This window comes from Athalia rosae, chromosome 3 (genome assembly GCF_917208135.1).
Source record: "Athalia rosae chromosome 3, iyAthRosa1.1, whole genome shotgun sequence".
Classification (NCBI taxonomy): domain Eukaryota; kingdom Metazoa; phylum Arthropoda; class Insecta; order Hymenoptera; family Athaliidae; genus Athalia; species Athalia rosae.
Genome location: NC_064028.1, coordinates 1,003,844 through 1,021,602, shown reverse-complemented (window position 1 = coordinate 1,021,602; position 17,759 = coordinate 1,003,844). Strand labels below are relative to the sequence as shown.

At 37.9% G+C, this 17,759-nt stretch overlaps 5 protein-coding genes across 7 annotated transcripts; 3 read left to right on the top strand and 2 right to left on the bottom strand.

Moving 5' to 3' along the window:
* The first annotated feature begins 213 nt into the window (after positions 1-213).
* LOC105685651 lies at positions 214-6,391 on the top strand. 2 transcript variants are annotated; one of them, XM_012399944.3, is made up of 5 exons: positions 214-2,284; positions 2,834-3,323; positions 3,635-3,973; positions 4,103-4,427; positions 4,542-6,391. In XM_012399944.3, exons 2-5 carry the CDS (start codon positions 2,852-2,854, stop codon positions 4,759-4,761), a joined length of 1,356 nt encoding a protein of 451 aa, XP_012255367.1. In that variant the 5' UTR covers positions 214-2,284; positions 2,834-2,851; the 3' UTR covers positions 4,762-6,391. The 2 variants fall into 2 exon arrangements, with proteins under 2 accessions (XP_012255367.1, XP_012255364.1); XM_012399941.3 differs by having other exon boundaries at positions 3,635-4,427.
* LOC105685652 (ubiquitin-conjugating enzyme E2 T-like) lies at positions 5,654-7,734 on the bottom strand. The gene is made up of 2 exons (XM_012399945.3): positions 7,421-7,734; positions 5,654-7,172 (listed from the first exon to the last, which is right to left on the bottom strand). Exon 2 carries the CDS (start codon positions 7,155-7,157, stop codon positions 6,693-6,695), a length of 465 nt encoding a protein of 154 aa, XP_012255368.1. The 5' UTR covers positions 7,158-7,172; positions 7,421-7,734; the 3' UTR covers positions 5,654-6,692.
* Positions 7,735-8,618: 884 nt separating this feature from the next.
* Positions 8,619-9,699, top strand: LOC105685339 (glutamate--tRNA ligase 2-like). The gene is made up of 3 exons (XM_048652873.1): positions 8,619-8,997; positions 9,093-9,228; positions 9,340-9,699. The coding sequence occupies exons 1-3, from the start codon at positions 8,889-8,891 to the stop codon at positions 9,359-9,361; spliced, it is 267 nt and encodes an 88-aa protein (XP_048508830.1). The 5' UTR covers positions 8,619-8,888; the 3' UTR covers positions 9,362-9,699.
* Positions 9,700-12,280: 2,581 nt separating this feature from the next.
* Positions 12,281-15,179, top strand: LOC105685641 (elongator complex protein 3). The gene is made up of 10 exons (XM_012399917.3): positions 12,281-12,490; positions 12,629-12,702; positions 12,810-13,051; positions 13,122-13,325; positions 13,433-13,686; positions 13,782-13,971; positions 14,039-14,256; positions 14,326-14,586; positions 14,666-14,847; positions 14,958-15,179. Exons 2-10 carry the CDS (start codon positions 12,684-12,686, stop codon positions 15,032-15,034), a joined length of 1,647 nt encoding a protein of 548 aa, XP_012255340.1. The 5' UTR covers positions 12,281-12,490; positions 12,629-12,683; the 3' UTR covers positions 15,035-15,179.
* On the bottom strand, positions 14,722-17,579 carry LOC105685642 (solute carrier family 17 member 9). 2 transcript variants are annotated; one of them, XM_048652204.1, is made up of 9 exons: positions 17,326-17,579; positions 16,840-17,186; positions 16,600-16,773; positions 16,161-16,293; positions 15,898-15,994; positions 15,659-15,824; positions 15,417-15,575; positions 15,191-15,334; positions 14,722-14,862 (listed from the first exon to the last, which is right to left on the bottom strand). In XM_048652204.1, the coding sequence occupies exons 1-8, from the start codon at positions 17,409-17,411 to the stop codon at positions 15,195-15,197; spliced, it is 1,302 nt and encodes a 433-aa protein (XP_048508161.1). In that variant the 5' UTR covers positions 17,412-17,579; the 3' UTR covers positions 14,722-14,862; positions 15,191-15,194. The 2 variants fall into 2 exon arrangements, with proteins under 2 accessions (XP_048508161.1, XP_012255342.2); XM_012399919.3 differs by lacking the exon at positions 14,722-14,862 and having other exon boundaries at positions 15,175-15,334.
* Between the last annotated feature and the right edge of the window lie 180 nt (positions 17,580-17,759).

The following is a 17,759-nucleotide window of genomic DNA, read 5'->3' as shown; positions in this document are numbered from 1 at the left end:
AAATGTCCCATCGGATTTTTCTTTCGAAAACTTTTCATTGGGAAATTATTCATAATTTCAAGTTATACATATACCACTTATACTCATGTACGTTTATACCTGTGTACATTTTATGTACACGAGATCTACGTATATAATTTTTGTCAACTAATTTCGAACAAAATACCTGAACAGTGCGCCTCTCCAGATAAATGAATTTATTATGAGTCAACGAGCAGTTCTTAAACAGAAAAAAACGTGATCATCAGTTAATATGGGTAAAGACATTTCTTGGGAGATCAACCACTGTAAAGGCCACATACAAGAAGCAAGAAGACCACCTTGATGTTTGACTTAATTATACATAGCCCTTGAAATAACGCAGAATGAAAAGTAGATATACGCAAACTATGGAGTTGCAAACTGCTTTATATTAGTGCGAACGACCTACGTGCGCTCGATATGTAAATAATGTTAAACGTAAAAATAAGAATGCGAAAATGGCAATGATGAATCGCTACAGTTTTGCTACGCTGGCACAATTACTTTGACCATACATCGGCACGATCTTGTGAGACATGAGTTTTAAGTTCGTGCGAATAGATATTTCAAGTATTCATATATGATGTACTTGGCGAATATAATGGCAATAATTGTGTGTATCTAATACGTCTTGTTATAGTCGCATATTGTGCAAAAATGGGCCAAGGTATTCAACCAATTTTTTCGGCCGCTCACATAGATCTTGAAAAAAAATAGTTTGTCTTTTTTGTATGTTTTTCATAACTCCGTTAAAATTATTTTCCGCGCACTGCTGCGGAATAACGCATACAAAATTGTAAATTGGCATAAATTATCTTGATAGCGTTAGAAAGTAAGATGAATTGGACAAGGATTGATTTTGAAACTGTTTTTTTTTTCTGTTTGACTGCTCATTGGTTTTCAAATTGGTTCATTCAGAGAATTTCGAACACCTTTGATCCCAGGAAATTTTAAATACGATAAGCAATCTAGTTTTCAAGCTTCGGAACTTAGTGGTGAAAAATGGTGATGAATATCTTAATTGTCTTTCAGTATATAATACAGGTGGATATGCCTTGAAATTCAATTATAATACCGGACGCAATCGACCGATTTGATCGTTTGAATCCAACAATGCTGCTTCACATTCAGACTTGAAAAATATTACAATGCCATATCATTGGATTACAGATTGTATTCTTCTACGAATAAATACGTAATTCATTCGTCTCATTGTTGTACCTACTCGGTAGCAAATGCCAACGATATTGTAATTCTCTCATTAATTATGAATTATAATGCCTACGCTATATTTGACTTCTACCGCGCCTTATTTTCTTTAGAGATGTGAAGCTCTTCAAATTCTAGACGGAAGACCGGTTATAAAAGAAATAATTTAATGTATACCATATCCAAAATTCAACTGCTACAAAAGTAATTTTCAAAAAGTCTGAAATAATGATTGCATCAAACTTTTTACTTCGAAGTACGAAAAATTATGTCCCTCATATCCCAAGTAACAAATGATGTAGAATATAAATTGTGAGGCTCTATAATTATCTGAAACCCTCTCTGATTATTCATGATTTGTCCAGAATATTAAATTGGCAGAAAAAAGATGATGTTATTTTGTCGAATTTACATGAACACCCCTTTACAAAGCCTGAAATTATACAATCACAAACAATTATTAAATTTTGTAAAGGATTGGCCCATATTTTGTGAATGAAAAAATTTCGATGAACGCTAAAATTTGCGGAATGTAAATAGCGGGGTTCTTGACACCTGAGTTGACCTGGGGCTGAAAATCAACCCTCGGGTGGGGTTCGTATCGATTATAAACGTGGTGGGGGACACGGTGCGTCACACGGCGGCTAGAGAGGACCAAAGTAGTCCTATGGATGATTATAGTTTTGTCCTTCTCCAAAGCAAAACGCCAGTAGAACTTCAGAAGTAGAAGGAAGAGGTAGAACTTTCGAAGCACTCACAGTAGTGGAAAGAAACGCAATGTTATAGAAAATTTACGCTGGTGGCTTCAATTGCATCGTTATTTGTTGTTGACCTTTTTATGCACTGCTTAAATACGGTAAATTCTTGGAAAATCCGTTACTTCGAATACCAAGTGTAAGTCGGTAATTTAGTTCATCTATTTGCCAAATCGAATAAGCATCGTCGCCCTGCTCCCTGTAGAAATGTATGTAGTGTTGTGATCGGTGTGTGTTGTTTACTACGAGTAGGCATAACTACGAGGAACGTTACTTTTTGAATACGTCAAATACAACTGGTAAGCATTATACGCGTACATTTGCATTATTATATTATAATTAGGACACATAATTGATCGGGGTGATGGATTAAGGAAAGGAATAGACAAGAACTGAATAATTCAATGCCAATTTTGTTCCAGTGGAGTAATTTTCGAAATGTTTCTTCTTGACTTTTGGAGCGTCTGTCTCTTACTGGTTCTGGACGACTGTACTTGTCCGTTGGAAATTTTTTGATTTTGGCTATTCTCTATTTGCATATTTGCAATCATATGTTTATCTATTTATTCGTTTTGTATTATTTCCGTATTGTTGTTTGCTTTGGAACCGAGAAAACAATATCATTAATATTTTGTTTCACAAATAAACGTTGCACACGTTGTATACAAAGGGCCATTTTTGGAGCAGCTGATATTCACTACAATTATGCTATAAGCTTTTACGAAATTCTTTTATAAATAAATAAATCTTAGATAAGAGAGTACAAACAGACAGGAAATTAAAATTCTGTTTTTTTAATATATTGCAGCGTTATTACACCCAGGGTTTATTTGCTGAATTGTTTATAGAACTTTGTGGGTGCAACAATGGCTGGTGGAGATGCGGAGATCTGTGGTTTTCTCGATGCTAAGCTGCCTGGCAACAGAGGAATGACACAGAGAGTTAAGAAGCGTTCTTTAGCACCTTGGAAGGTATGGAGACGCCACTGGTGTTCGATCAGAAAATTAGGTTCTGGACTTGGAATTGAAGTAAGATTAGACTGTGGAATAAGCAGCGGCGGAGCTACGGTACCCAAAGATAGAGACAATGCGATAAAAATACCAGCAGACGCTATAATATGTCGTACAGAATCAAGGTCCAAGCAATTTGCTTTTGGAATTTTTCCTGCCAAAGAAAGAAAACCCTTACTCTACCTTTCTGGCAACTCTGAAACTGAAACTCAACGCTGGATGGCCAATCTCAGGCAGGTGCTCAAACCCCGAAGACATCGCTTCATGGAGGGCATGTTCCATGTTTCAATGGTTGACAATGCACATTCCAGGGCAGCAGGTCTAACAGGTAACATAAACTCATTGTTAGTCATACAACTAAGATCTAACATCTTTCTGCTGAATTTTAACTGTGAATGATGTTATATATTTCTGAGTTTCTGCCTATGCTGTGTAAAAATTGTATTGGTACCATTGACGGCAAATAATGAAACGCAAATTCCTCCATTTGGCACATTGTTCATGTTGTTTTTCATTTGATTATTTATTGCAAATCGCATTTGACTCTGTTCAATAATCATGTACTACCTACATTGGAAATCACAATCTCGGTTGCTCATTGCATATGATTATTCTGATCATATTATACCATTATTGCAGGACTCCATGGTGATCTGGTCGCCAGTCGATTAGGTGTATTCATCAAGGATGTTAATTCCGGAGAAATAAAGGAAAGTCTGGAATGGAAAGAATTGAGTCAATTCCATCTTCCAGCTGCAGGACGACCGGAAGATGTTAAAAGAATTTGTGTAATCCACACATCTAAAGAATTCCGTGGTGGTATCGGTGAACTGCATTTGTTTTGTTTCGAAGCTGGAAGATTGCTTCAAGATTTCGTTACTCAGGGTAGGGGTCCAAGACACAAGCATTTGAATCAGAGGCCGTTAAGTCTGAGTGAAGGAGATTTACGGATCTCTGTTTACAACGAGGGAGATTCTGGTACTCTTCCAGTATTAAAATCTAAAATTGCATCCAGTTTGATAAGCGCTGGCTTAGGCTTATTGCTATCGACAAGATCTGGTAGTGAAGCAAAGTTGTTGGATGATATATCTGAAAATAAAATTTTAGAAAAAATAGCTGGCCCAAAAATGAACATGTGCACACGAGCAATCGACAATGTGTACCAACCCGAACCAGCCAGTATTCCAAACATTGGATCGAGTTTAGAAGAACTAGAAGAACCCTGTCCAAGAAGAGTTTCCAACATATCAGTAGCCTCTGGTATTTATGAAGAAATTATGGATGATATTGATCCATCAAGAACAATAAAACTTCCTTATAATATGTATGAAGATCCAGAGGAATTACTTTTTGGACCCTGTGGCCCCAGGCAGCCTCCGCCACCTCTTCCACCTAGGCAAAGATGTGGATCTGGATCAACTCGCAACGGGAGGTAAGCTTCCAAGTCTCTTAAGAAAAGAATCTACCTACATTCGAGGATGGAAGCAAACTTCGTTTTATCTAATGAAACTGACATTAAATTTAGTTTTCATTTTTTATCATTCAGCATTAGTGACGATGGCTTAGACTCTGAAGGTGGTACTAGATCGGCTACGCCAAGTACCCAGGAAGATACTACGCCAACGCCGACACCGGAGGATAAAACGATTACCAGCCAAACACCCATTGATAATTCGGAATATGTTCCAATGTCGCCAAGACTGAAAGATCTTCCATATCAGGCTCAAAATCCTGCTCAGGAAGAATTTTATATGATAATGCGCTGACGATGTGTTCAGATCCGAGTATCGTGATTTGACATTATGGTAGGTACCATTTCAGGTGATAATGTGATTAGAATATAATGGCAGCACAAAATAACACGGAGTGACCGACTCATACTTTATCCAAAATTATGAAGATATTTGCCAGATTTTTATAACAACGCGATATGTTATTAATTCTTGAATCAAACGAGCAGCTTATATCGAGCTAATTAGCAGGTGACTGTCATGAATAACTGTGATTCAGAAGATGCTGCTTATTTTCATTTTTAAAAGTATAGTCAGACGCTATTTCTTCACATGTCCTGAATCCCGGAAATTCAACTTGGTGTATAAGCGTATCAATGAAAATGCTACCTGCAGTATTTACAGTATGTAATCCTTTTTTTTTACTGTGTTTTAGTGAAATAAAAATTAGCATGGTAAGGTTTCGATAGTGAAATTGACGAATCATAGTCCTTACAACGACTGTTAATTATTAGTATTAGATGTACGTATTCTATAAGAGTAGCGTTTTCCACACGATTTTTGAAAAAACAAAAAAAAAAACGAGTGATTAATTAATATGTGATCATTGGATCGATGAAACGACTTCCGTCGACAATTGTCTGGCTAGAAAGCCAATTGAAATATTTGCATTGAAATAGAGAAAAATTCCTTCTTAACTTGCATAATAAGTTTTCTTAGTTTGCCTTTGGTGCTGTGCGGTAAATAATAACAAAAAAGAATAGAAAGTCTTACATCAAGGGCATTGATATTTGTAGTTTAGGTAATTGATGAATTATAGATACTCAGCTTTTGCTCAAAAAGGTTTCTACAATTTATTCACCGAATTTTGATACTCCAAATATTTGCCCCATACGTGTACAAAAATACAGTCAAATTAAGGTAACGATTGATGGTAATTTGTCGCAATTATAATCGCTTTTATATGATAATTTTACATGACTTCATAACAATAGAATGTATTTAATATTAGATGTTCAAATCACTGCCTACTGCCTTTTGCTATGTGCCTCGATCTGCATTGTATAAACTTTGAATAAGCTTGTTGACGTTTAAATTATTGTTGAATTTGTCGCATTGGACAAAAGAGTTTTGAACTTACAGAATTCATGATTTAAAAATTACTCCTGGATTTGAAAATGATTTGTTCTTTATTGCCATGTTATATGGTAAGAGAACTGTTTTTTACAATAACTTCGATTACGTGCATAGAATGTGTCGGTTTTAGTGGTCATTGTATATATATTTAGAAAAGAATGTTGAGCATTTAAATACAGAGTTACGAAATAATTTCGTACAAAAAAAAAAAATCTGTAAACTATTTGATGAGCCAGTATTACGCGCCTGTTCAAAATACATACCTAATTGACGAGACTTCTTTTTTGAGCTTTGATTCGTGTACTAAATGAAAATAATGTGATCTGACAATTATTATATCAATTATGGATAGTTAATATGTTATTATGATGTTTTGATTATAAGTTTATCACTATAACTTTGGTAACACATTATAAAATTAGTAAAAAAATATTAGCTTATCGCGGAGTGCTTATACATATTACTTACTAGTGATATTTTACAGTTGCTTCTTACATGAATGGAATTTAATGAATAAAAGTTCAAAGCCATATTAAGATCACCTGAAGTTTGTTTGTAACGAAGAAAGAACCTATTAGAATTATCCTTTGGTACCTTTATCATTTTTACTTGTGAAAAATAACTTATATCCTATCATACAATTTACTTTTAGACTAATAGAGCAGACTTATGTTCATTCGTTGATGCCAATAATAAAACCAGCTTATATTGGAACGAGCAACAGACAGCATAGAAGTAAATATGAAGAAAAGGTAAAAAAAAAGACTATGTAATGAGAAAAAAGTCTAGTTAATCTATTCGTGCTCCACTGCACCCAGCAACTAATATTCTCACTTTTTCATGGCATTATCTTCAGTATGCTTTCGGGCTTTTTTTTCAAATTCTGACTTATTGAATCGGTATAAATCAGCAATCTCAACCATTAGTGGATCATCTGGGTTTGGGTATCGGAGTAACAGTTGAACCGCAGTTAAAAGATTTTCAATATTGATTGTTGCTTTCCAGCCTCCATTGGGAGGCATTTTTAAGAGATCCATGCATATTCTGCCAGACTCATCTATATTTGGATGATAGACAGGTGTGAGAAATTTGAGCCTAGGTGGTTCAAAAGGATAACTCTCTGGGATTTCAACCTCTAGTTGGAATAAGCCACCTTCATAGGGACTACCAGGAGGGCCCAATATACTGACGGATAAATTATCTATTTTATCATTATTTGGATAACAAGATATCCCCTCCGGGGGATTTGCCATCATTCTTTCAACTTCACGCTTCAAACGAGTTGCCTTTTGCATTATGTGAATGTCTTCCTGGAAATAACAAAATGAATTTAGTTTATAATAAAACCTTCAAGATTTGGTTTATAATACTTTTTGTTTTTAACAACATCGATTTAGTTAAGGTTCTCAATCTTCCTATCAAGTAAGTCAATTATTCATACTTTTCAAAAACTGATCTAGCTATTTCAAAAAATCCATATAACCTAGCCAATGTTGTCTGATCCCAAGAAATAATGGTAAAAAAAAGTGCCTGTGAATGAGTGGTAAATTTTATTTACCACTGTCAACTCCTGACGAACTAAGGTGCTGATTTCGCACTTAATATTCAAAAACAATCCGTAATAACAAATTCCATTCACACTCCAAGTAACGGTTCCCTCCAAACTCCGCAAAGACGCTAAATGAACTCGGTAGTAACATTGAGAATGGAAGCGTTGACTGAAGATTATGTTCAGTCAACGAATTGATCTCGATGAGAGATTATAAATGAATTCTCTCAATTTTCCCTGTTCTAGGAGGTGTCCTGCAAACGTCAGTTGCGCGTGAAGTCACACACGTCAAGGTGAACTAGAGAGATCATCCAACTGCCAAGAAATGTGACCCAGCTGCATCACACTAGAATTGTTCCCTAATTTTTCCTTGTTTTTCTCGTTTTTTTTATTGGATTTTTCAATTACCGCATCTTCCTCTATTCCTGGAAGCGTTTTATGATATGAAACTGAAGTTACACCATCCCAGATTTATTCTCAATTTTTTTCTGATTTTTTCTAATTTCTTCTGATTTTTTCTGATTTTTTAATTAATTCAAATTTTCCGCCCATTTTCTCTAAGCTCCGCCCACCGCGAGTACAGCTAGCGCCATGTGGCGGAATTTCGGCGAACTAACCCCCGGAAAAACGCGAAAGTTTTGACCCTTCTTCGAGTAAAACCGGGAAAGTATTGACCTACTTCAGGCGCCAATAATTTGAGTAGAGTCAATACTTTCCCGGGTTCGCTCAAATAAGGGTCAAAACTTTCGCGTTTTCATGCTCGGAAACAGGGTCAATACTTTCCCCGTTTTGCTCAAAGAAGGGTCAAAACTTTCGCGTTTTCATGCTCGGAAACAGGGTCAATACTTTCCCCGTTTTGCTCAAAGAAGGGTCAAAACTTTCGCGTTTTCATGCTCGGAAACAGGGTCAATACTTTCCCCGTTTTGCTCAAAGAAGGGTCAAAACTTTCGCGTTTTCATGCTCGGAAACAGGGTCAATACTTTCCCGGTTTTACTCAAAGAAGGGTCAAAACTTTCGCGTTTTTCCGGGGGTTAGTTCGCCGAAATTCCGCCACATGGCGCTAGCTGTACTCGCGGTGGGCGGAGCTTAGAGAAAATGGCGGCGCCCGCAGAAATGGGCGGAAAATTTGAATAATTAATTAAAAAATCAGAAAAAATCAGAGAAAATTTAAAAAAATTAGAAAAAATCATAAAAAAATTAGGAATAAATCTGGAATGGTGTAACTTAAGTTGCATATCATAAAACGCTTCCAGGAATAGAGAAAGATGCGGTAATTGAAAAATCAAATAAACAAACGAGAAGAACAAGAAAAAATTAGGGAACAATTCTGGAATGGGTGCACATTGATGGTCTCTCTCGTTCACCTTGACGTGTGTGGCTCCACGCGCAAATGACACTCGCTGGTAACCCGCCAGATCAGAGAAAACTGAGAGAATTCATGTGGTTTAGAATCTCTATCGCGTGACATTGAGGTGACATGAATAAAGTGCAGCGTGCTCTACTCTCCTCCTCGAATCTTAAAACATTTCTCAAAAGGTCGTACAGAACACAAGGAGTGCATGTTCGGTTTGCCCCGAGTCCAACAGGTAAGCCTAGAAAAGATCCACTGGTCAGTTGAGATATGAGGATCTGGTTTTTCTTCTTACCGATGTGATTCTCTTCACTCCGATGCCGTTTTCAGGTTACCTGCATCTCGGAGGCCTCCGTACAGCTCTGTGCAAGATGATGCGACTATCCATTGGCTCGAGTAAACCAAGGAAATTTTATTCTACGCTTGGAAGACACGGATCAAACAGGACTCGTACCAGATGCTGCCCGTAAACTCAAAGGGGATCTATTTTAGGCTGGAATCAATCCGGACAAAGACCCGACAAGCTAAAGTCGAGTTTCATCATATTTCCTCACCTCTTTCTCATTTTTATTTTCAGAAGAGCATTGGACAGTCTCTGAAGAAACGGTGGCACCGCCTCTGCATTGAAAATACAAGACTATCCTCGATGCAATGACACCAATAGACTATACAATATCCTGTAGTTCGGTGATTCACACATCCGATTATTATGTGTGCCGAGTGAATAATTATGTAGAAATAAATAATAATGTATACGTCTCGTATTTTAGAGAACAAGAAATTAATAATTGAATGTTAATTGAAATGAAACTATCTTTCATACTCTTGTAACGCATTAATCATAAGTATACAAAAATAATTTTATATTGTTCATTGCAAAGTCTCAATATGTATTCTTGACGATCAATTTATTAATAAAAACTCATTGTAACCGAAACGTCGATTGTTCAGTTATCAATGATCCATCCCTGTATGCATCATTAGATGATATCATAGACATGATGATATCCATTGTTAGTGATATGTTCTTGTGTAAATCATATCACACATCACATGCATGCATGCGTATCAGATCACACTGAATCACGACCGGCAGTATAGTGTAGAGCTCTAGAATACAGGCCCTTAAAATTGAAAACTTGCCCAAAAGTAGGTATTTGTATCAGGAGAACAGGAAACTCGAGGAGGTGGTCCGAGACCCCATGTGCCTCATCATGCATATGCCTTCAATCCTGTATATTTATTTCTAGTATGATAGAGAGAGCAACTGGTTCCTTGCAGGACTAACTGTATGCTTGCCTGTGTATTTAATCAGTCAATTATTTCTCGATACGAAAAGAAAAGAATAGCTCTAAGCTCTAAAATGTAGATCCTGGAAATTAAAATTCCGCCAAAAATTATTTTTTGTATCAGGAAAACAGAAAAACCGAGGAGGTATCCCAAATCCGGGAATAAAAATTTTCTCCGAAAATAAAATTTTGTATCAGGAGAACAGAAATCCTGAGAAGGTATTCCGAGACCGGGTGCCTCATCCTGTGTATGCATTCGATCCTGTGTGTAGAATCTCTTTCGAAATTTTTTTTTTTTTTTTTTTGTATCAGGAGAACAGGATACCCGAGGAGGTATTCCAAATCCGAAAATAAAATTTTGTATCAGGAGAACAGAAATCCTGAGGAGGTATTCCGAGACCGGGTGTCTCATTCTGTGTATGCATTCGATCCTGTGTATACAATCTCATCGAAATTTGTTTTTTTTTTTTGGTATCAGGAGAACAGGATACCCGAGGAGGTATTCCAAATTCGGAAATAAAAATTTTCGCCGAAAATAAAAATTTGTATCAGGAGAACAGAAATCCTGAGGAGGTATTCCGAGACCGGGTGCCTCATCCTGTGTATGCATTCGATCCTGTGTATAGGATCTCTTTCGAAAAATTTTTTTTCGGTATCAGGAGAACAGAAAAACCGAGGAGGTATTTCTGAACCTGGTACCTGATCCTGTGGATAAAATTTTGGCGGAAAATTTATTTTTGTATCAGGAGAACAGGATACCCGAGGAGGTATTCCTAGACATGATGTTGTATCATACTTCTTCACTTGCTCGCTCACTTTCCGTTATTCCAGGACTTCACATGTCAATGAGTGATGGTTCCAGGGGTGTAAGGGTGGAAATAACAGGAAACAAGTATTCGCTTCTAGAATAGCTTGTCATTTATTCATGAGGTATGCAGGTGGAATACATTCAGCATACATACATTATTTAAATAATTATTAAAAACTTTGCAATATCATTGACAACATGAATAATGTTTATTTTAATATTAAAATATTGCCTCAGTAATTCGAAAGAAATCAACTCATGAATACATTGCATAAGGACTTATTCGTATGCATCAACTATTCTACACTATGCATATGTATGATAATTATTTTGCAAACTGTCAACTGGCGGGTGTAAGCTCACTTCTTGTTGCAGGTAAGGAGATGCTCGTCAGAAAGGGCTGATACCGGATAAATAGCACACAGAAATCGATCCATCATCCTTCACTTAGGATTTCGCGACCCGAATCCGCAAGTTGAGGAGGAGGTGACAATTTTTCCTCTAGTACAACCTCATCGCCGCAGTTTCCTTCTCTGAGATGGGCCACGATCGTATGACTAGAGCATCTCTGTATTTGAAATAAAAAACTGGAACCTAAATAGAGATCATGCTGATATTATTCATAAAAGACACCGATGTTATTCAACAATCCCTTGCCTATATCAAGCCGAGGCATTTTGGAGAACTTCAACCTGCTCACTACAAAGGATAGAAGTATCAGAGATTGCAACAGGTGGATTAATACTAACGGAATTGGAATGGTTACTTGTATAATTCCAGATGTTTCAATTAAAAGTAAGGGCCTACGGGTCCACTTCTTGTCGTCTCCATCATTGGACACGAAGATATTCGAAACGAAATCGTTGTTAAACTTTGTAGTTAGACCCTCGATTCCTATAAAGAATCACTGCTTTGTCATCATCATGTCATTATCTATTTCTTACTCGATTTTCAATTAATTAATAGACCTTTATTCCCTGCAATGATATGCAGGTAGAGTGACACGAACTCGAGTTTATTCCTAGATCCAATCCGATTTTTCAATCAATTCATAGATATTTCGAGTGCATTAATTATTCAATCGCCGCATCTTCCCCAGCCCCTCAATGCACCTAGCGATATGCACCCCCGCATTACACGCGGGTCCGCGACCAAAGCGCCTGATGATAGATGCACCCGCATTACACGCGACTCCTCCGCTGTAAGGCGGGTCTCGGTGAGTCAAGGGGCAAGAAACTTGGAATTTTAGTTCACGCAAGTTCCGCGGGCTCATGTTAAGCTACTCGGCGCTGCCTGTCACTTCTTCGGCGGGGAAGATAGGGTAATTGAAAAGGTAATTAAAAAATCAAAAATAAATAGGGAGAATCGGGAAATAATCAGGAAAAAATTAGGAATAAATCTAGGATGGTGCGGCTGGATTGCATTGATTGGCACTCTGATGATCTCTTCTGTTCACCTCGACGTGTATGACTCCACGCGCAACTGACGTTTGCAGGGCACCTCTCAGATCAGAGAAAATTGAGAGAATTCATTCATAATCTCTCATCGAGATCAATTATAGCGTCAAAGTGCAGTGTCGCAGCCTCAAAAAGTTGATTTGCCTAGCAAATAAATGATATCTGTGATCTGTGGTTAGAATGTGTCATTTCTTAATTAATTTTTTTCTTGCAAAGCGCACGTGATGAAACCAATCATAATTAGGCCATAAATTTTTATCAACATTACTAGATCTTACACGTGGAATGACCAAAATTTGATCTTCATTCTAGCATTTTAACCCATCCATCATCTGCTTCAGTCAGGTAATTCGTGAGGGCTAGAATCATGGTCAAGAAGAGTAGAGGTGTGTAATTCAGGTCTTCTTGAATTGTGAAGCTCAACATATATGGTTGGCTCCAATTGCTATCGTTAAAAAAAGTTATGCTAACCTAACCAATTCCTTTTCTCCAGTATATACGGAAACCAAGGAAGAGCGTATGGTGATGACCATTGGGGAAATTATTCAACAACTGCTGGTGGCACACCAAGAGGGAAGAGACATTGATTTGAACAAATTAAAGACCAGAATCTCTTCAAAATATGGTCTTGAATCATCCCCCAGACTTGTTGATATAATAGCCTCCGTACCTTTGGATGCTAAGAAAATCCTTTTGCCTAAGCTCAAAGCAAAGCCTATCAGAACCGCTAGTGGTGTGAGTGCATCTGTTTTTATGTACCATTAATTTCCACACCCTTAGATTATTTACATCTCTTATTGTTCAGATTGCTGTTGTTGCTGTAATGTGTAAGCCGCATAGATGCCCTCATATCAACATGACAGGGAATATATGTGTCTATTGCCCCGGTGGACCAGATTCGGATTTTGAATACTCCACTCAGTCGTATACTGGTTATGAGCCCACATCGATGAGGGCAATACGGGCCAGATACAATCCTTTTTTGCAGACCAGACACCGTGTGGAACAAGTTAGTATCATGCAGTATGATTGTTAAAAACGAAATATTTTCTGTTTGGATAGTGCAATGTTGAGTTTGTTGTAGAGGTGATAAAGTTTTCTGAATCCCTCTTACAGCTAAAGCAATTGGGCCACAGCGTGGATAAGGTAGAATTCATTGTAATGGGTGGTACCTTCATGTCCTTACCAGAAGATTATAGAGATTATTTCATACGAAATTTGCACGATGCTCTGTCGGGGTATGTGAGCTCTAATGTAGAGGAAGCTGTTAAATACTCGGAACGAAGCAAGACAAAGTGTATAGGAATCACAATAGAAACGCGTCCAGATTACTGCCTTAAAAGGCATCTCTCCGACATGCTCAAATACGGGTATGCAAAGATATATTTTTATCATTTGAAATTCGATACATACATCAAAACTGTGAAACTATACCAGCTGTATTTGTTACGTTATCCTATAATAGATGTACCCGCCTCGAAATTGGAGTTCAATCTGTTTATGAAGATATTGCACGTGATACTAATAGAGGACATACTGTGCGGGCTGTTAGCGAAAGCTTCCAGCTTTCCAAAGATGCAGGTTTCAAAGTTGTAGCACATATGATGCCCGATTTGCCGAATGTCGATATTGAACGGGATGTTGAACAGTTTATGGTAAGCCAAACCGTGCTGAGACTTACACGAATTCCAATGGTTTCGAACAAAGATTCTGCTTTTCTAGGAATTTTTTGAGAACCCAGCATTCCGAGCAGATGGATTAAAAATTTATCCGACCCTTGTGATACGTGGTACTGGGCTCTACGAGTTATGGAAGACTGGACGCTATAAAAGCTACTCACCGAGTACTCTGATCGACCTCATCGCTCGTATCCTCTCGCTAGTGCCTCCGTGGACTCGAGTGTATCGAGTACAGCGGGATATCCCCATGCCTCTCGTTAGGTAAATGGAACAACCGTTATATCTTAGGAATTGTGGATAACCGTTTGTCCAAACACAAACTGCTTTTAGCTCTGGTGTGGAACATGGTAATCTTCGCGAATTAGCGCTGGCCAGAATGAAAGATTTGGGAACAGATTGCAGGGACGTCAGGACTAGAGAAGTGGGAATTCAAGAACTTCACCATAAAGTACGTCCATACGAAGTTGAGTTGATCCGTCGCGATTATGTCGCCAACAATGGTTGGGAGACCTTCCTCTCCTATGAGGATCCTACTCAGGATATTTTAGTTGGACTACTCCGACTTAGGAAATGCTCCAATGAAACCTTCAGGTAATTTAGCTCCAGTGTGAGTGGCGTGGGATTTAATGTACTTTTTGGCTCATTGAACTTGATATGGCCTTGTGCTCAGGTCTGAATTGAAGGAAAGATGTTCGATAGTCCGTGAATTACACGTTTACGGAAGTGTAGTCCCTGTAAGCGCGAGGGATCCAACGAAATTTCAGCATCAGGGTTTTGGCACGCTGTTGATGGAAGAGGCTGAACGCATTGCCAAGGAGGAGCATCAATCTCGCAAGATTGCGGTCATATCAGGTAGGTAAAAAATCCCTAAAATAACAGACGTGGTTTGGAGAAATAGTTTCTAGATTTTTTCTTCACCTTAATCCAGATCTACAGAAAGAATTTCTGTTTTTCATTCACAGGTGTCGGAACACGCAATTATTACCGGAAGATGGGCTACGAATTGGACGGGCCGTACATGTCGAAAATGTTGATCTGACATTGATTCAACGCGCTCAAAACCGATTGATTTTTACTAACAATAAGTTTGGTCATGACTCTTGATTCACTCAGGCTGTACTGATGAACCTAAACTTTACGTGTAACGAACTTGCGAACTATGATAAAGTAGCTGAAACATTTTAGTGTGCCTTACTTTATTAAATCATAGCGTTACCGGATCCAAATGATAAGTAAGTGATACATCCCAGAACATTGATCATTGACGTAATCACAAATACCATAGACCAGCTGTGTGTCAGTTCCAGTATATGACCAGCCATGTAAACTCCGAGAAATCCTGTAATATCGATAATATGTAGCAGTCGTATTTTAATGCAGATATAGTGGATTTAGGATTCCCTGATATTCCAACCACTTACCAGGTATTGCGCCAACGGTATTCATCAATCCAAAAACACTACCAGAATGTCTCGGTGCAAGGTCAGATGGATTTACAGCAATAGCATTATTATGGAACCCTGTACCACCGATAATCAGAGCTAGACAAAATATGGCACCTTGAAAACTGCTTACAAAAGCTGAAAAAAAAATTGCAGTGATTCATATCTGATGCACGACCCATGAAATCATAATTATGTATTTCAAACGATTCTTGACTCACCCAAAATCAGAAGATTAATCGATTGTGTCATTAGGCAAATAGTTTCAATAATTTTCCTTGTCATGGTAACGGAGTAGCCAGTCTTAATTAATTTTTCCGATAACGTCTTTCCAAGAAAAGTGGATGGCAGCAAAGATAGCCATGGGACCATATTCACGACCCATCCCTACAAGATCAAGAGCGCTGGATTAAATTATAATGAATTACTGGAAAGTCTTTATAAGATCATAAACTCATACCTTTCCTTCGGGAAATGTATCGTGGAAATATGTTGGCATCCACGAAAGTAACACAAAGAAACAATTATTCTGGCAGGCATGACCGAGTACACAAGCCCTACAAATGAGAAACGATAAATTTCAATGTTCACGGGTGAGTCGATAACATATAACATACACATTGAGAATGAAGGATCACCTACCATCTACTGGATAGGGAAGTGAAGATTCGGTTAATAGATTGAAAGTTAGTGGTTTAAGATCTAGGTATGTACCATGATTACCAGAATGGTGGCTTAGACAAAAGTTGAAACCATGGCAAGGAGTTGGCAGTCAAGGATTTGTTCGGAGCCGCTCTTTGCATTAGTGAAAATGAATAGTAGCTCAGTAAGACCGTCCACAGCAAACCCAAACCACCTGTTTTCGCCATTGTATTGCAACAAATAAACAAACAACACAAAAATCTGTGTTAGTTACCAAGCTTTACCGATGAATGCACAGCAAAATGGACGTTCACATTACTATTACTAAGCTTTGTTAATGCAATTGAAAATTAACACAAAGGCACATATTATGTATTAGGAAGGCTGACTGGAATATATCTTGAAAGAAATTACAACAGCTTTCATGAACACCTAGATTACTTGTTATCAGAAACCACACTTACAACAATGTGAATATCGGTTGTGAAAAATTTAGAAAAAATTCCGATCAGGAAATCACCTAAGACTTGAAAGACTTTGGTCCAATTATAATTGTCCAACAAGTACGAGCCCAATGATCCAGTGAGAAGAGTCCCTAAGGCTGATCCCGAAGTTAAGAGACTGAAGAATGAAGCTCTGTCGGCCTCGTGTAAACGCTGGCTTGTCAGACTTATCATGCTGGGAAAATGCATTCCTGAAATGACAGTGGTTGACCATCAATATAAGGACCAAAAAACATCCATTGAAAATAATTGGTTACCTTGAAAGGCGCCATTCAAGGTGCGGATTGAGGCCACAAGCCTGATCGAAGCATCGTTATTTGTGAAGGTGTAAATAATTTCAGGCATGAAGAATGTAGTGAGAGACCACCCGATTGCGGCAAAGAATATCACTTTTTGCCCCCCAATGCGATCGCTGATAAATCCACTGGCCACTTGGGTCAATGTATAACCCCAGAAGAAACTGGATAATATTGTACCAGAATCTGTTTTGGACCAATGTCTCTCTTTGCTGATTGCAGGCATCAGCAGTGGCACTGAAGTTCTTGTTGCATATACCAAACATGTTCCATAGAGTAATATCAAGAACCATTTCCGTCTCTCTTTTCTAAAAAATTGAAAGCACTGATAATACGCGACACAAGTCGATTAATTGACATACGTTAATTTTTGCCTATCTCTAGTTTGACAATTCTGTAATTTCTACAAAGTGAAAACTCATACTTGAAAAATAACGAAGAACTTACCTCGACCAGAATCGGTTTATTTTCGACTCTGCAGTCGATGAGTTTGTTACAGTATCTACAACTTCCTGGATGCTTGATTTATCCATAGAAATTCGTTATTTTCAATCAGTAAATGCAGATTTGGACTTTAATTCGAGAGTAGTTTCGCTTGGACGGCCTCTGTTCCAGCATACTTGATGGGTACGAGAATGTTGTCATCCCACGATTGTCCTGTCTGACGCGTTTCATTTTGCCACCGTCGGAATCGCACGCGTGCGCGACACCCAGTTTCATTCAAATAATTCAAAAAGACACGAAATTCCCAACCTCTTAAGTAATTGTGATATTCTCTCTTTATCCGAAACCTGGGTCATGCACTTATTGGCTTTCCGTCATGCATAATTATCGCATAACAATCTATAAGATTTGTGCTGTTACCTTTTTTGTTGAGATGT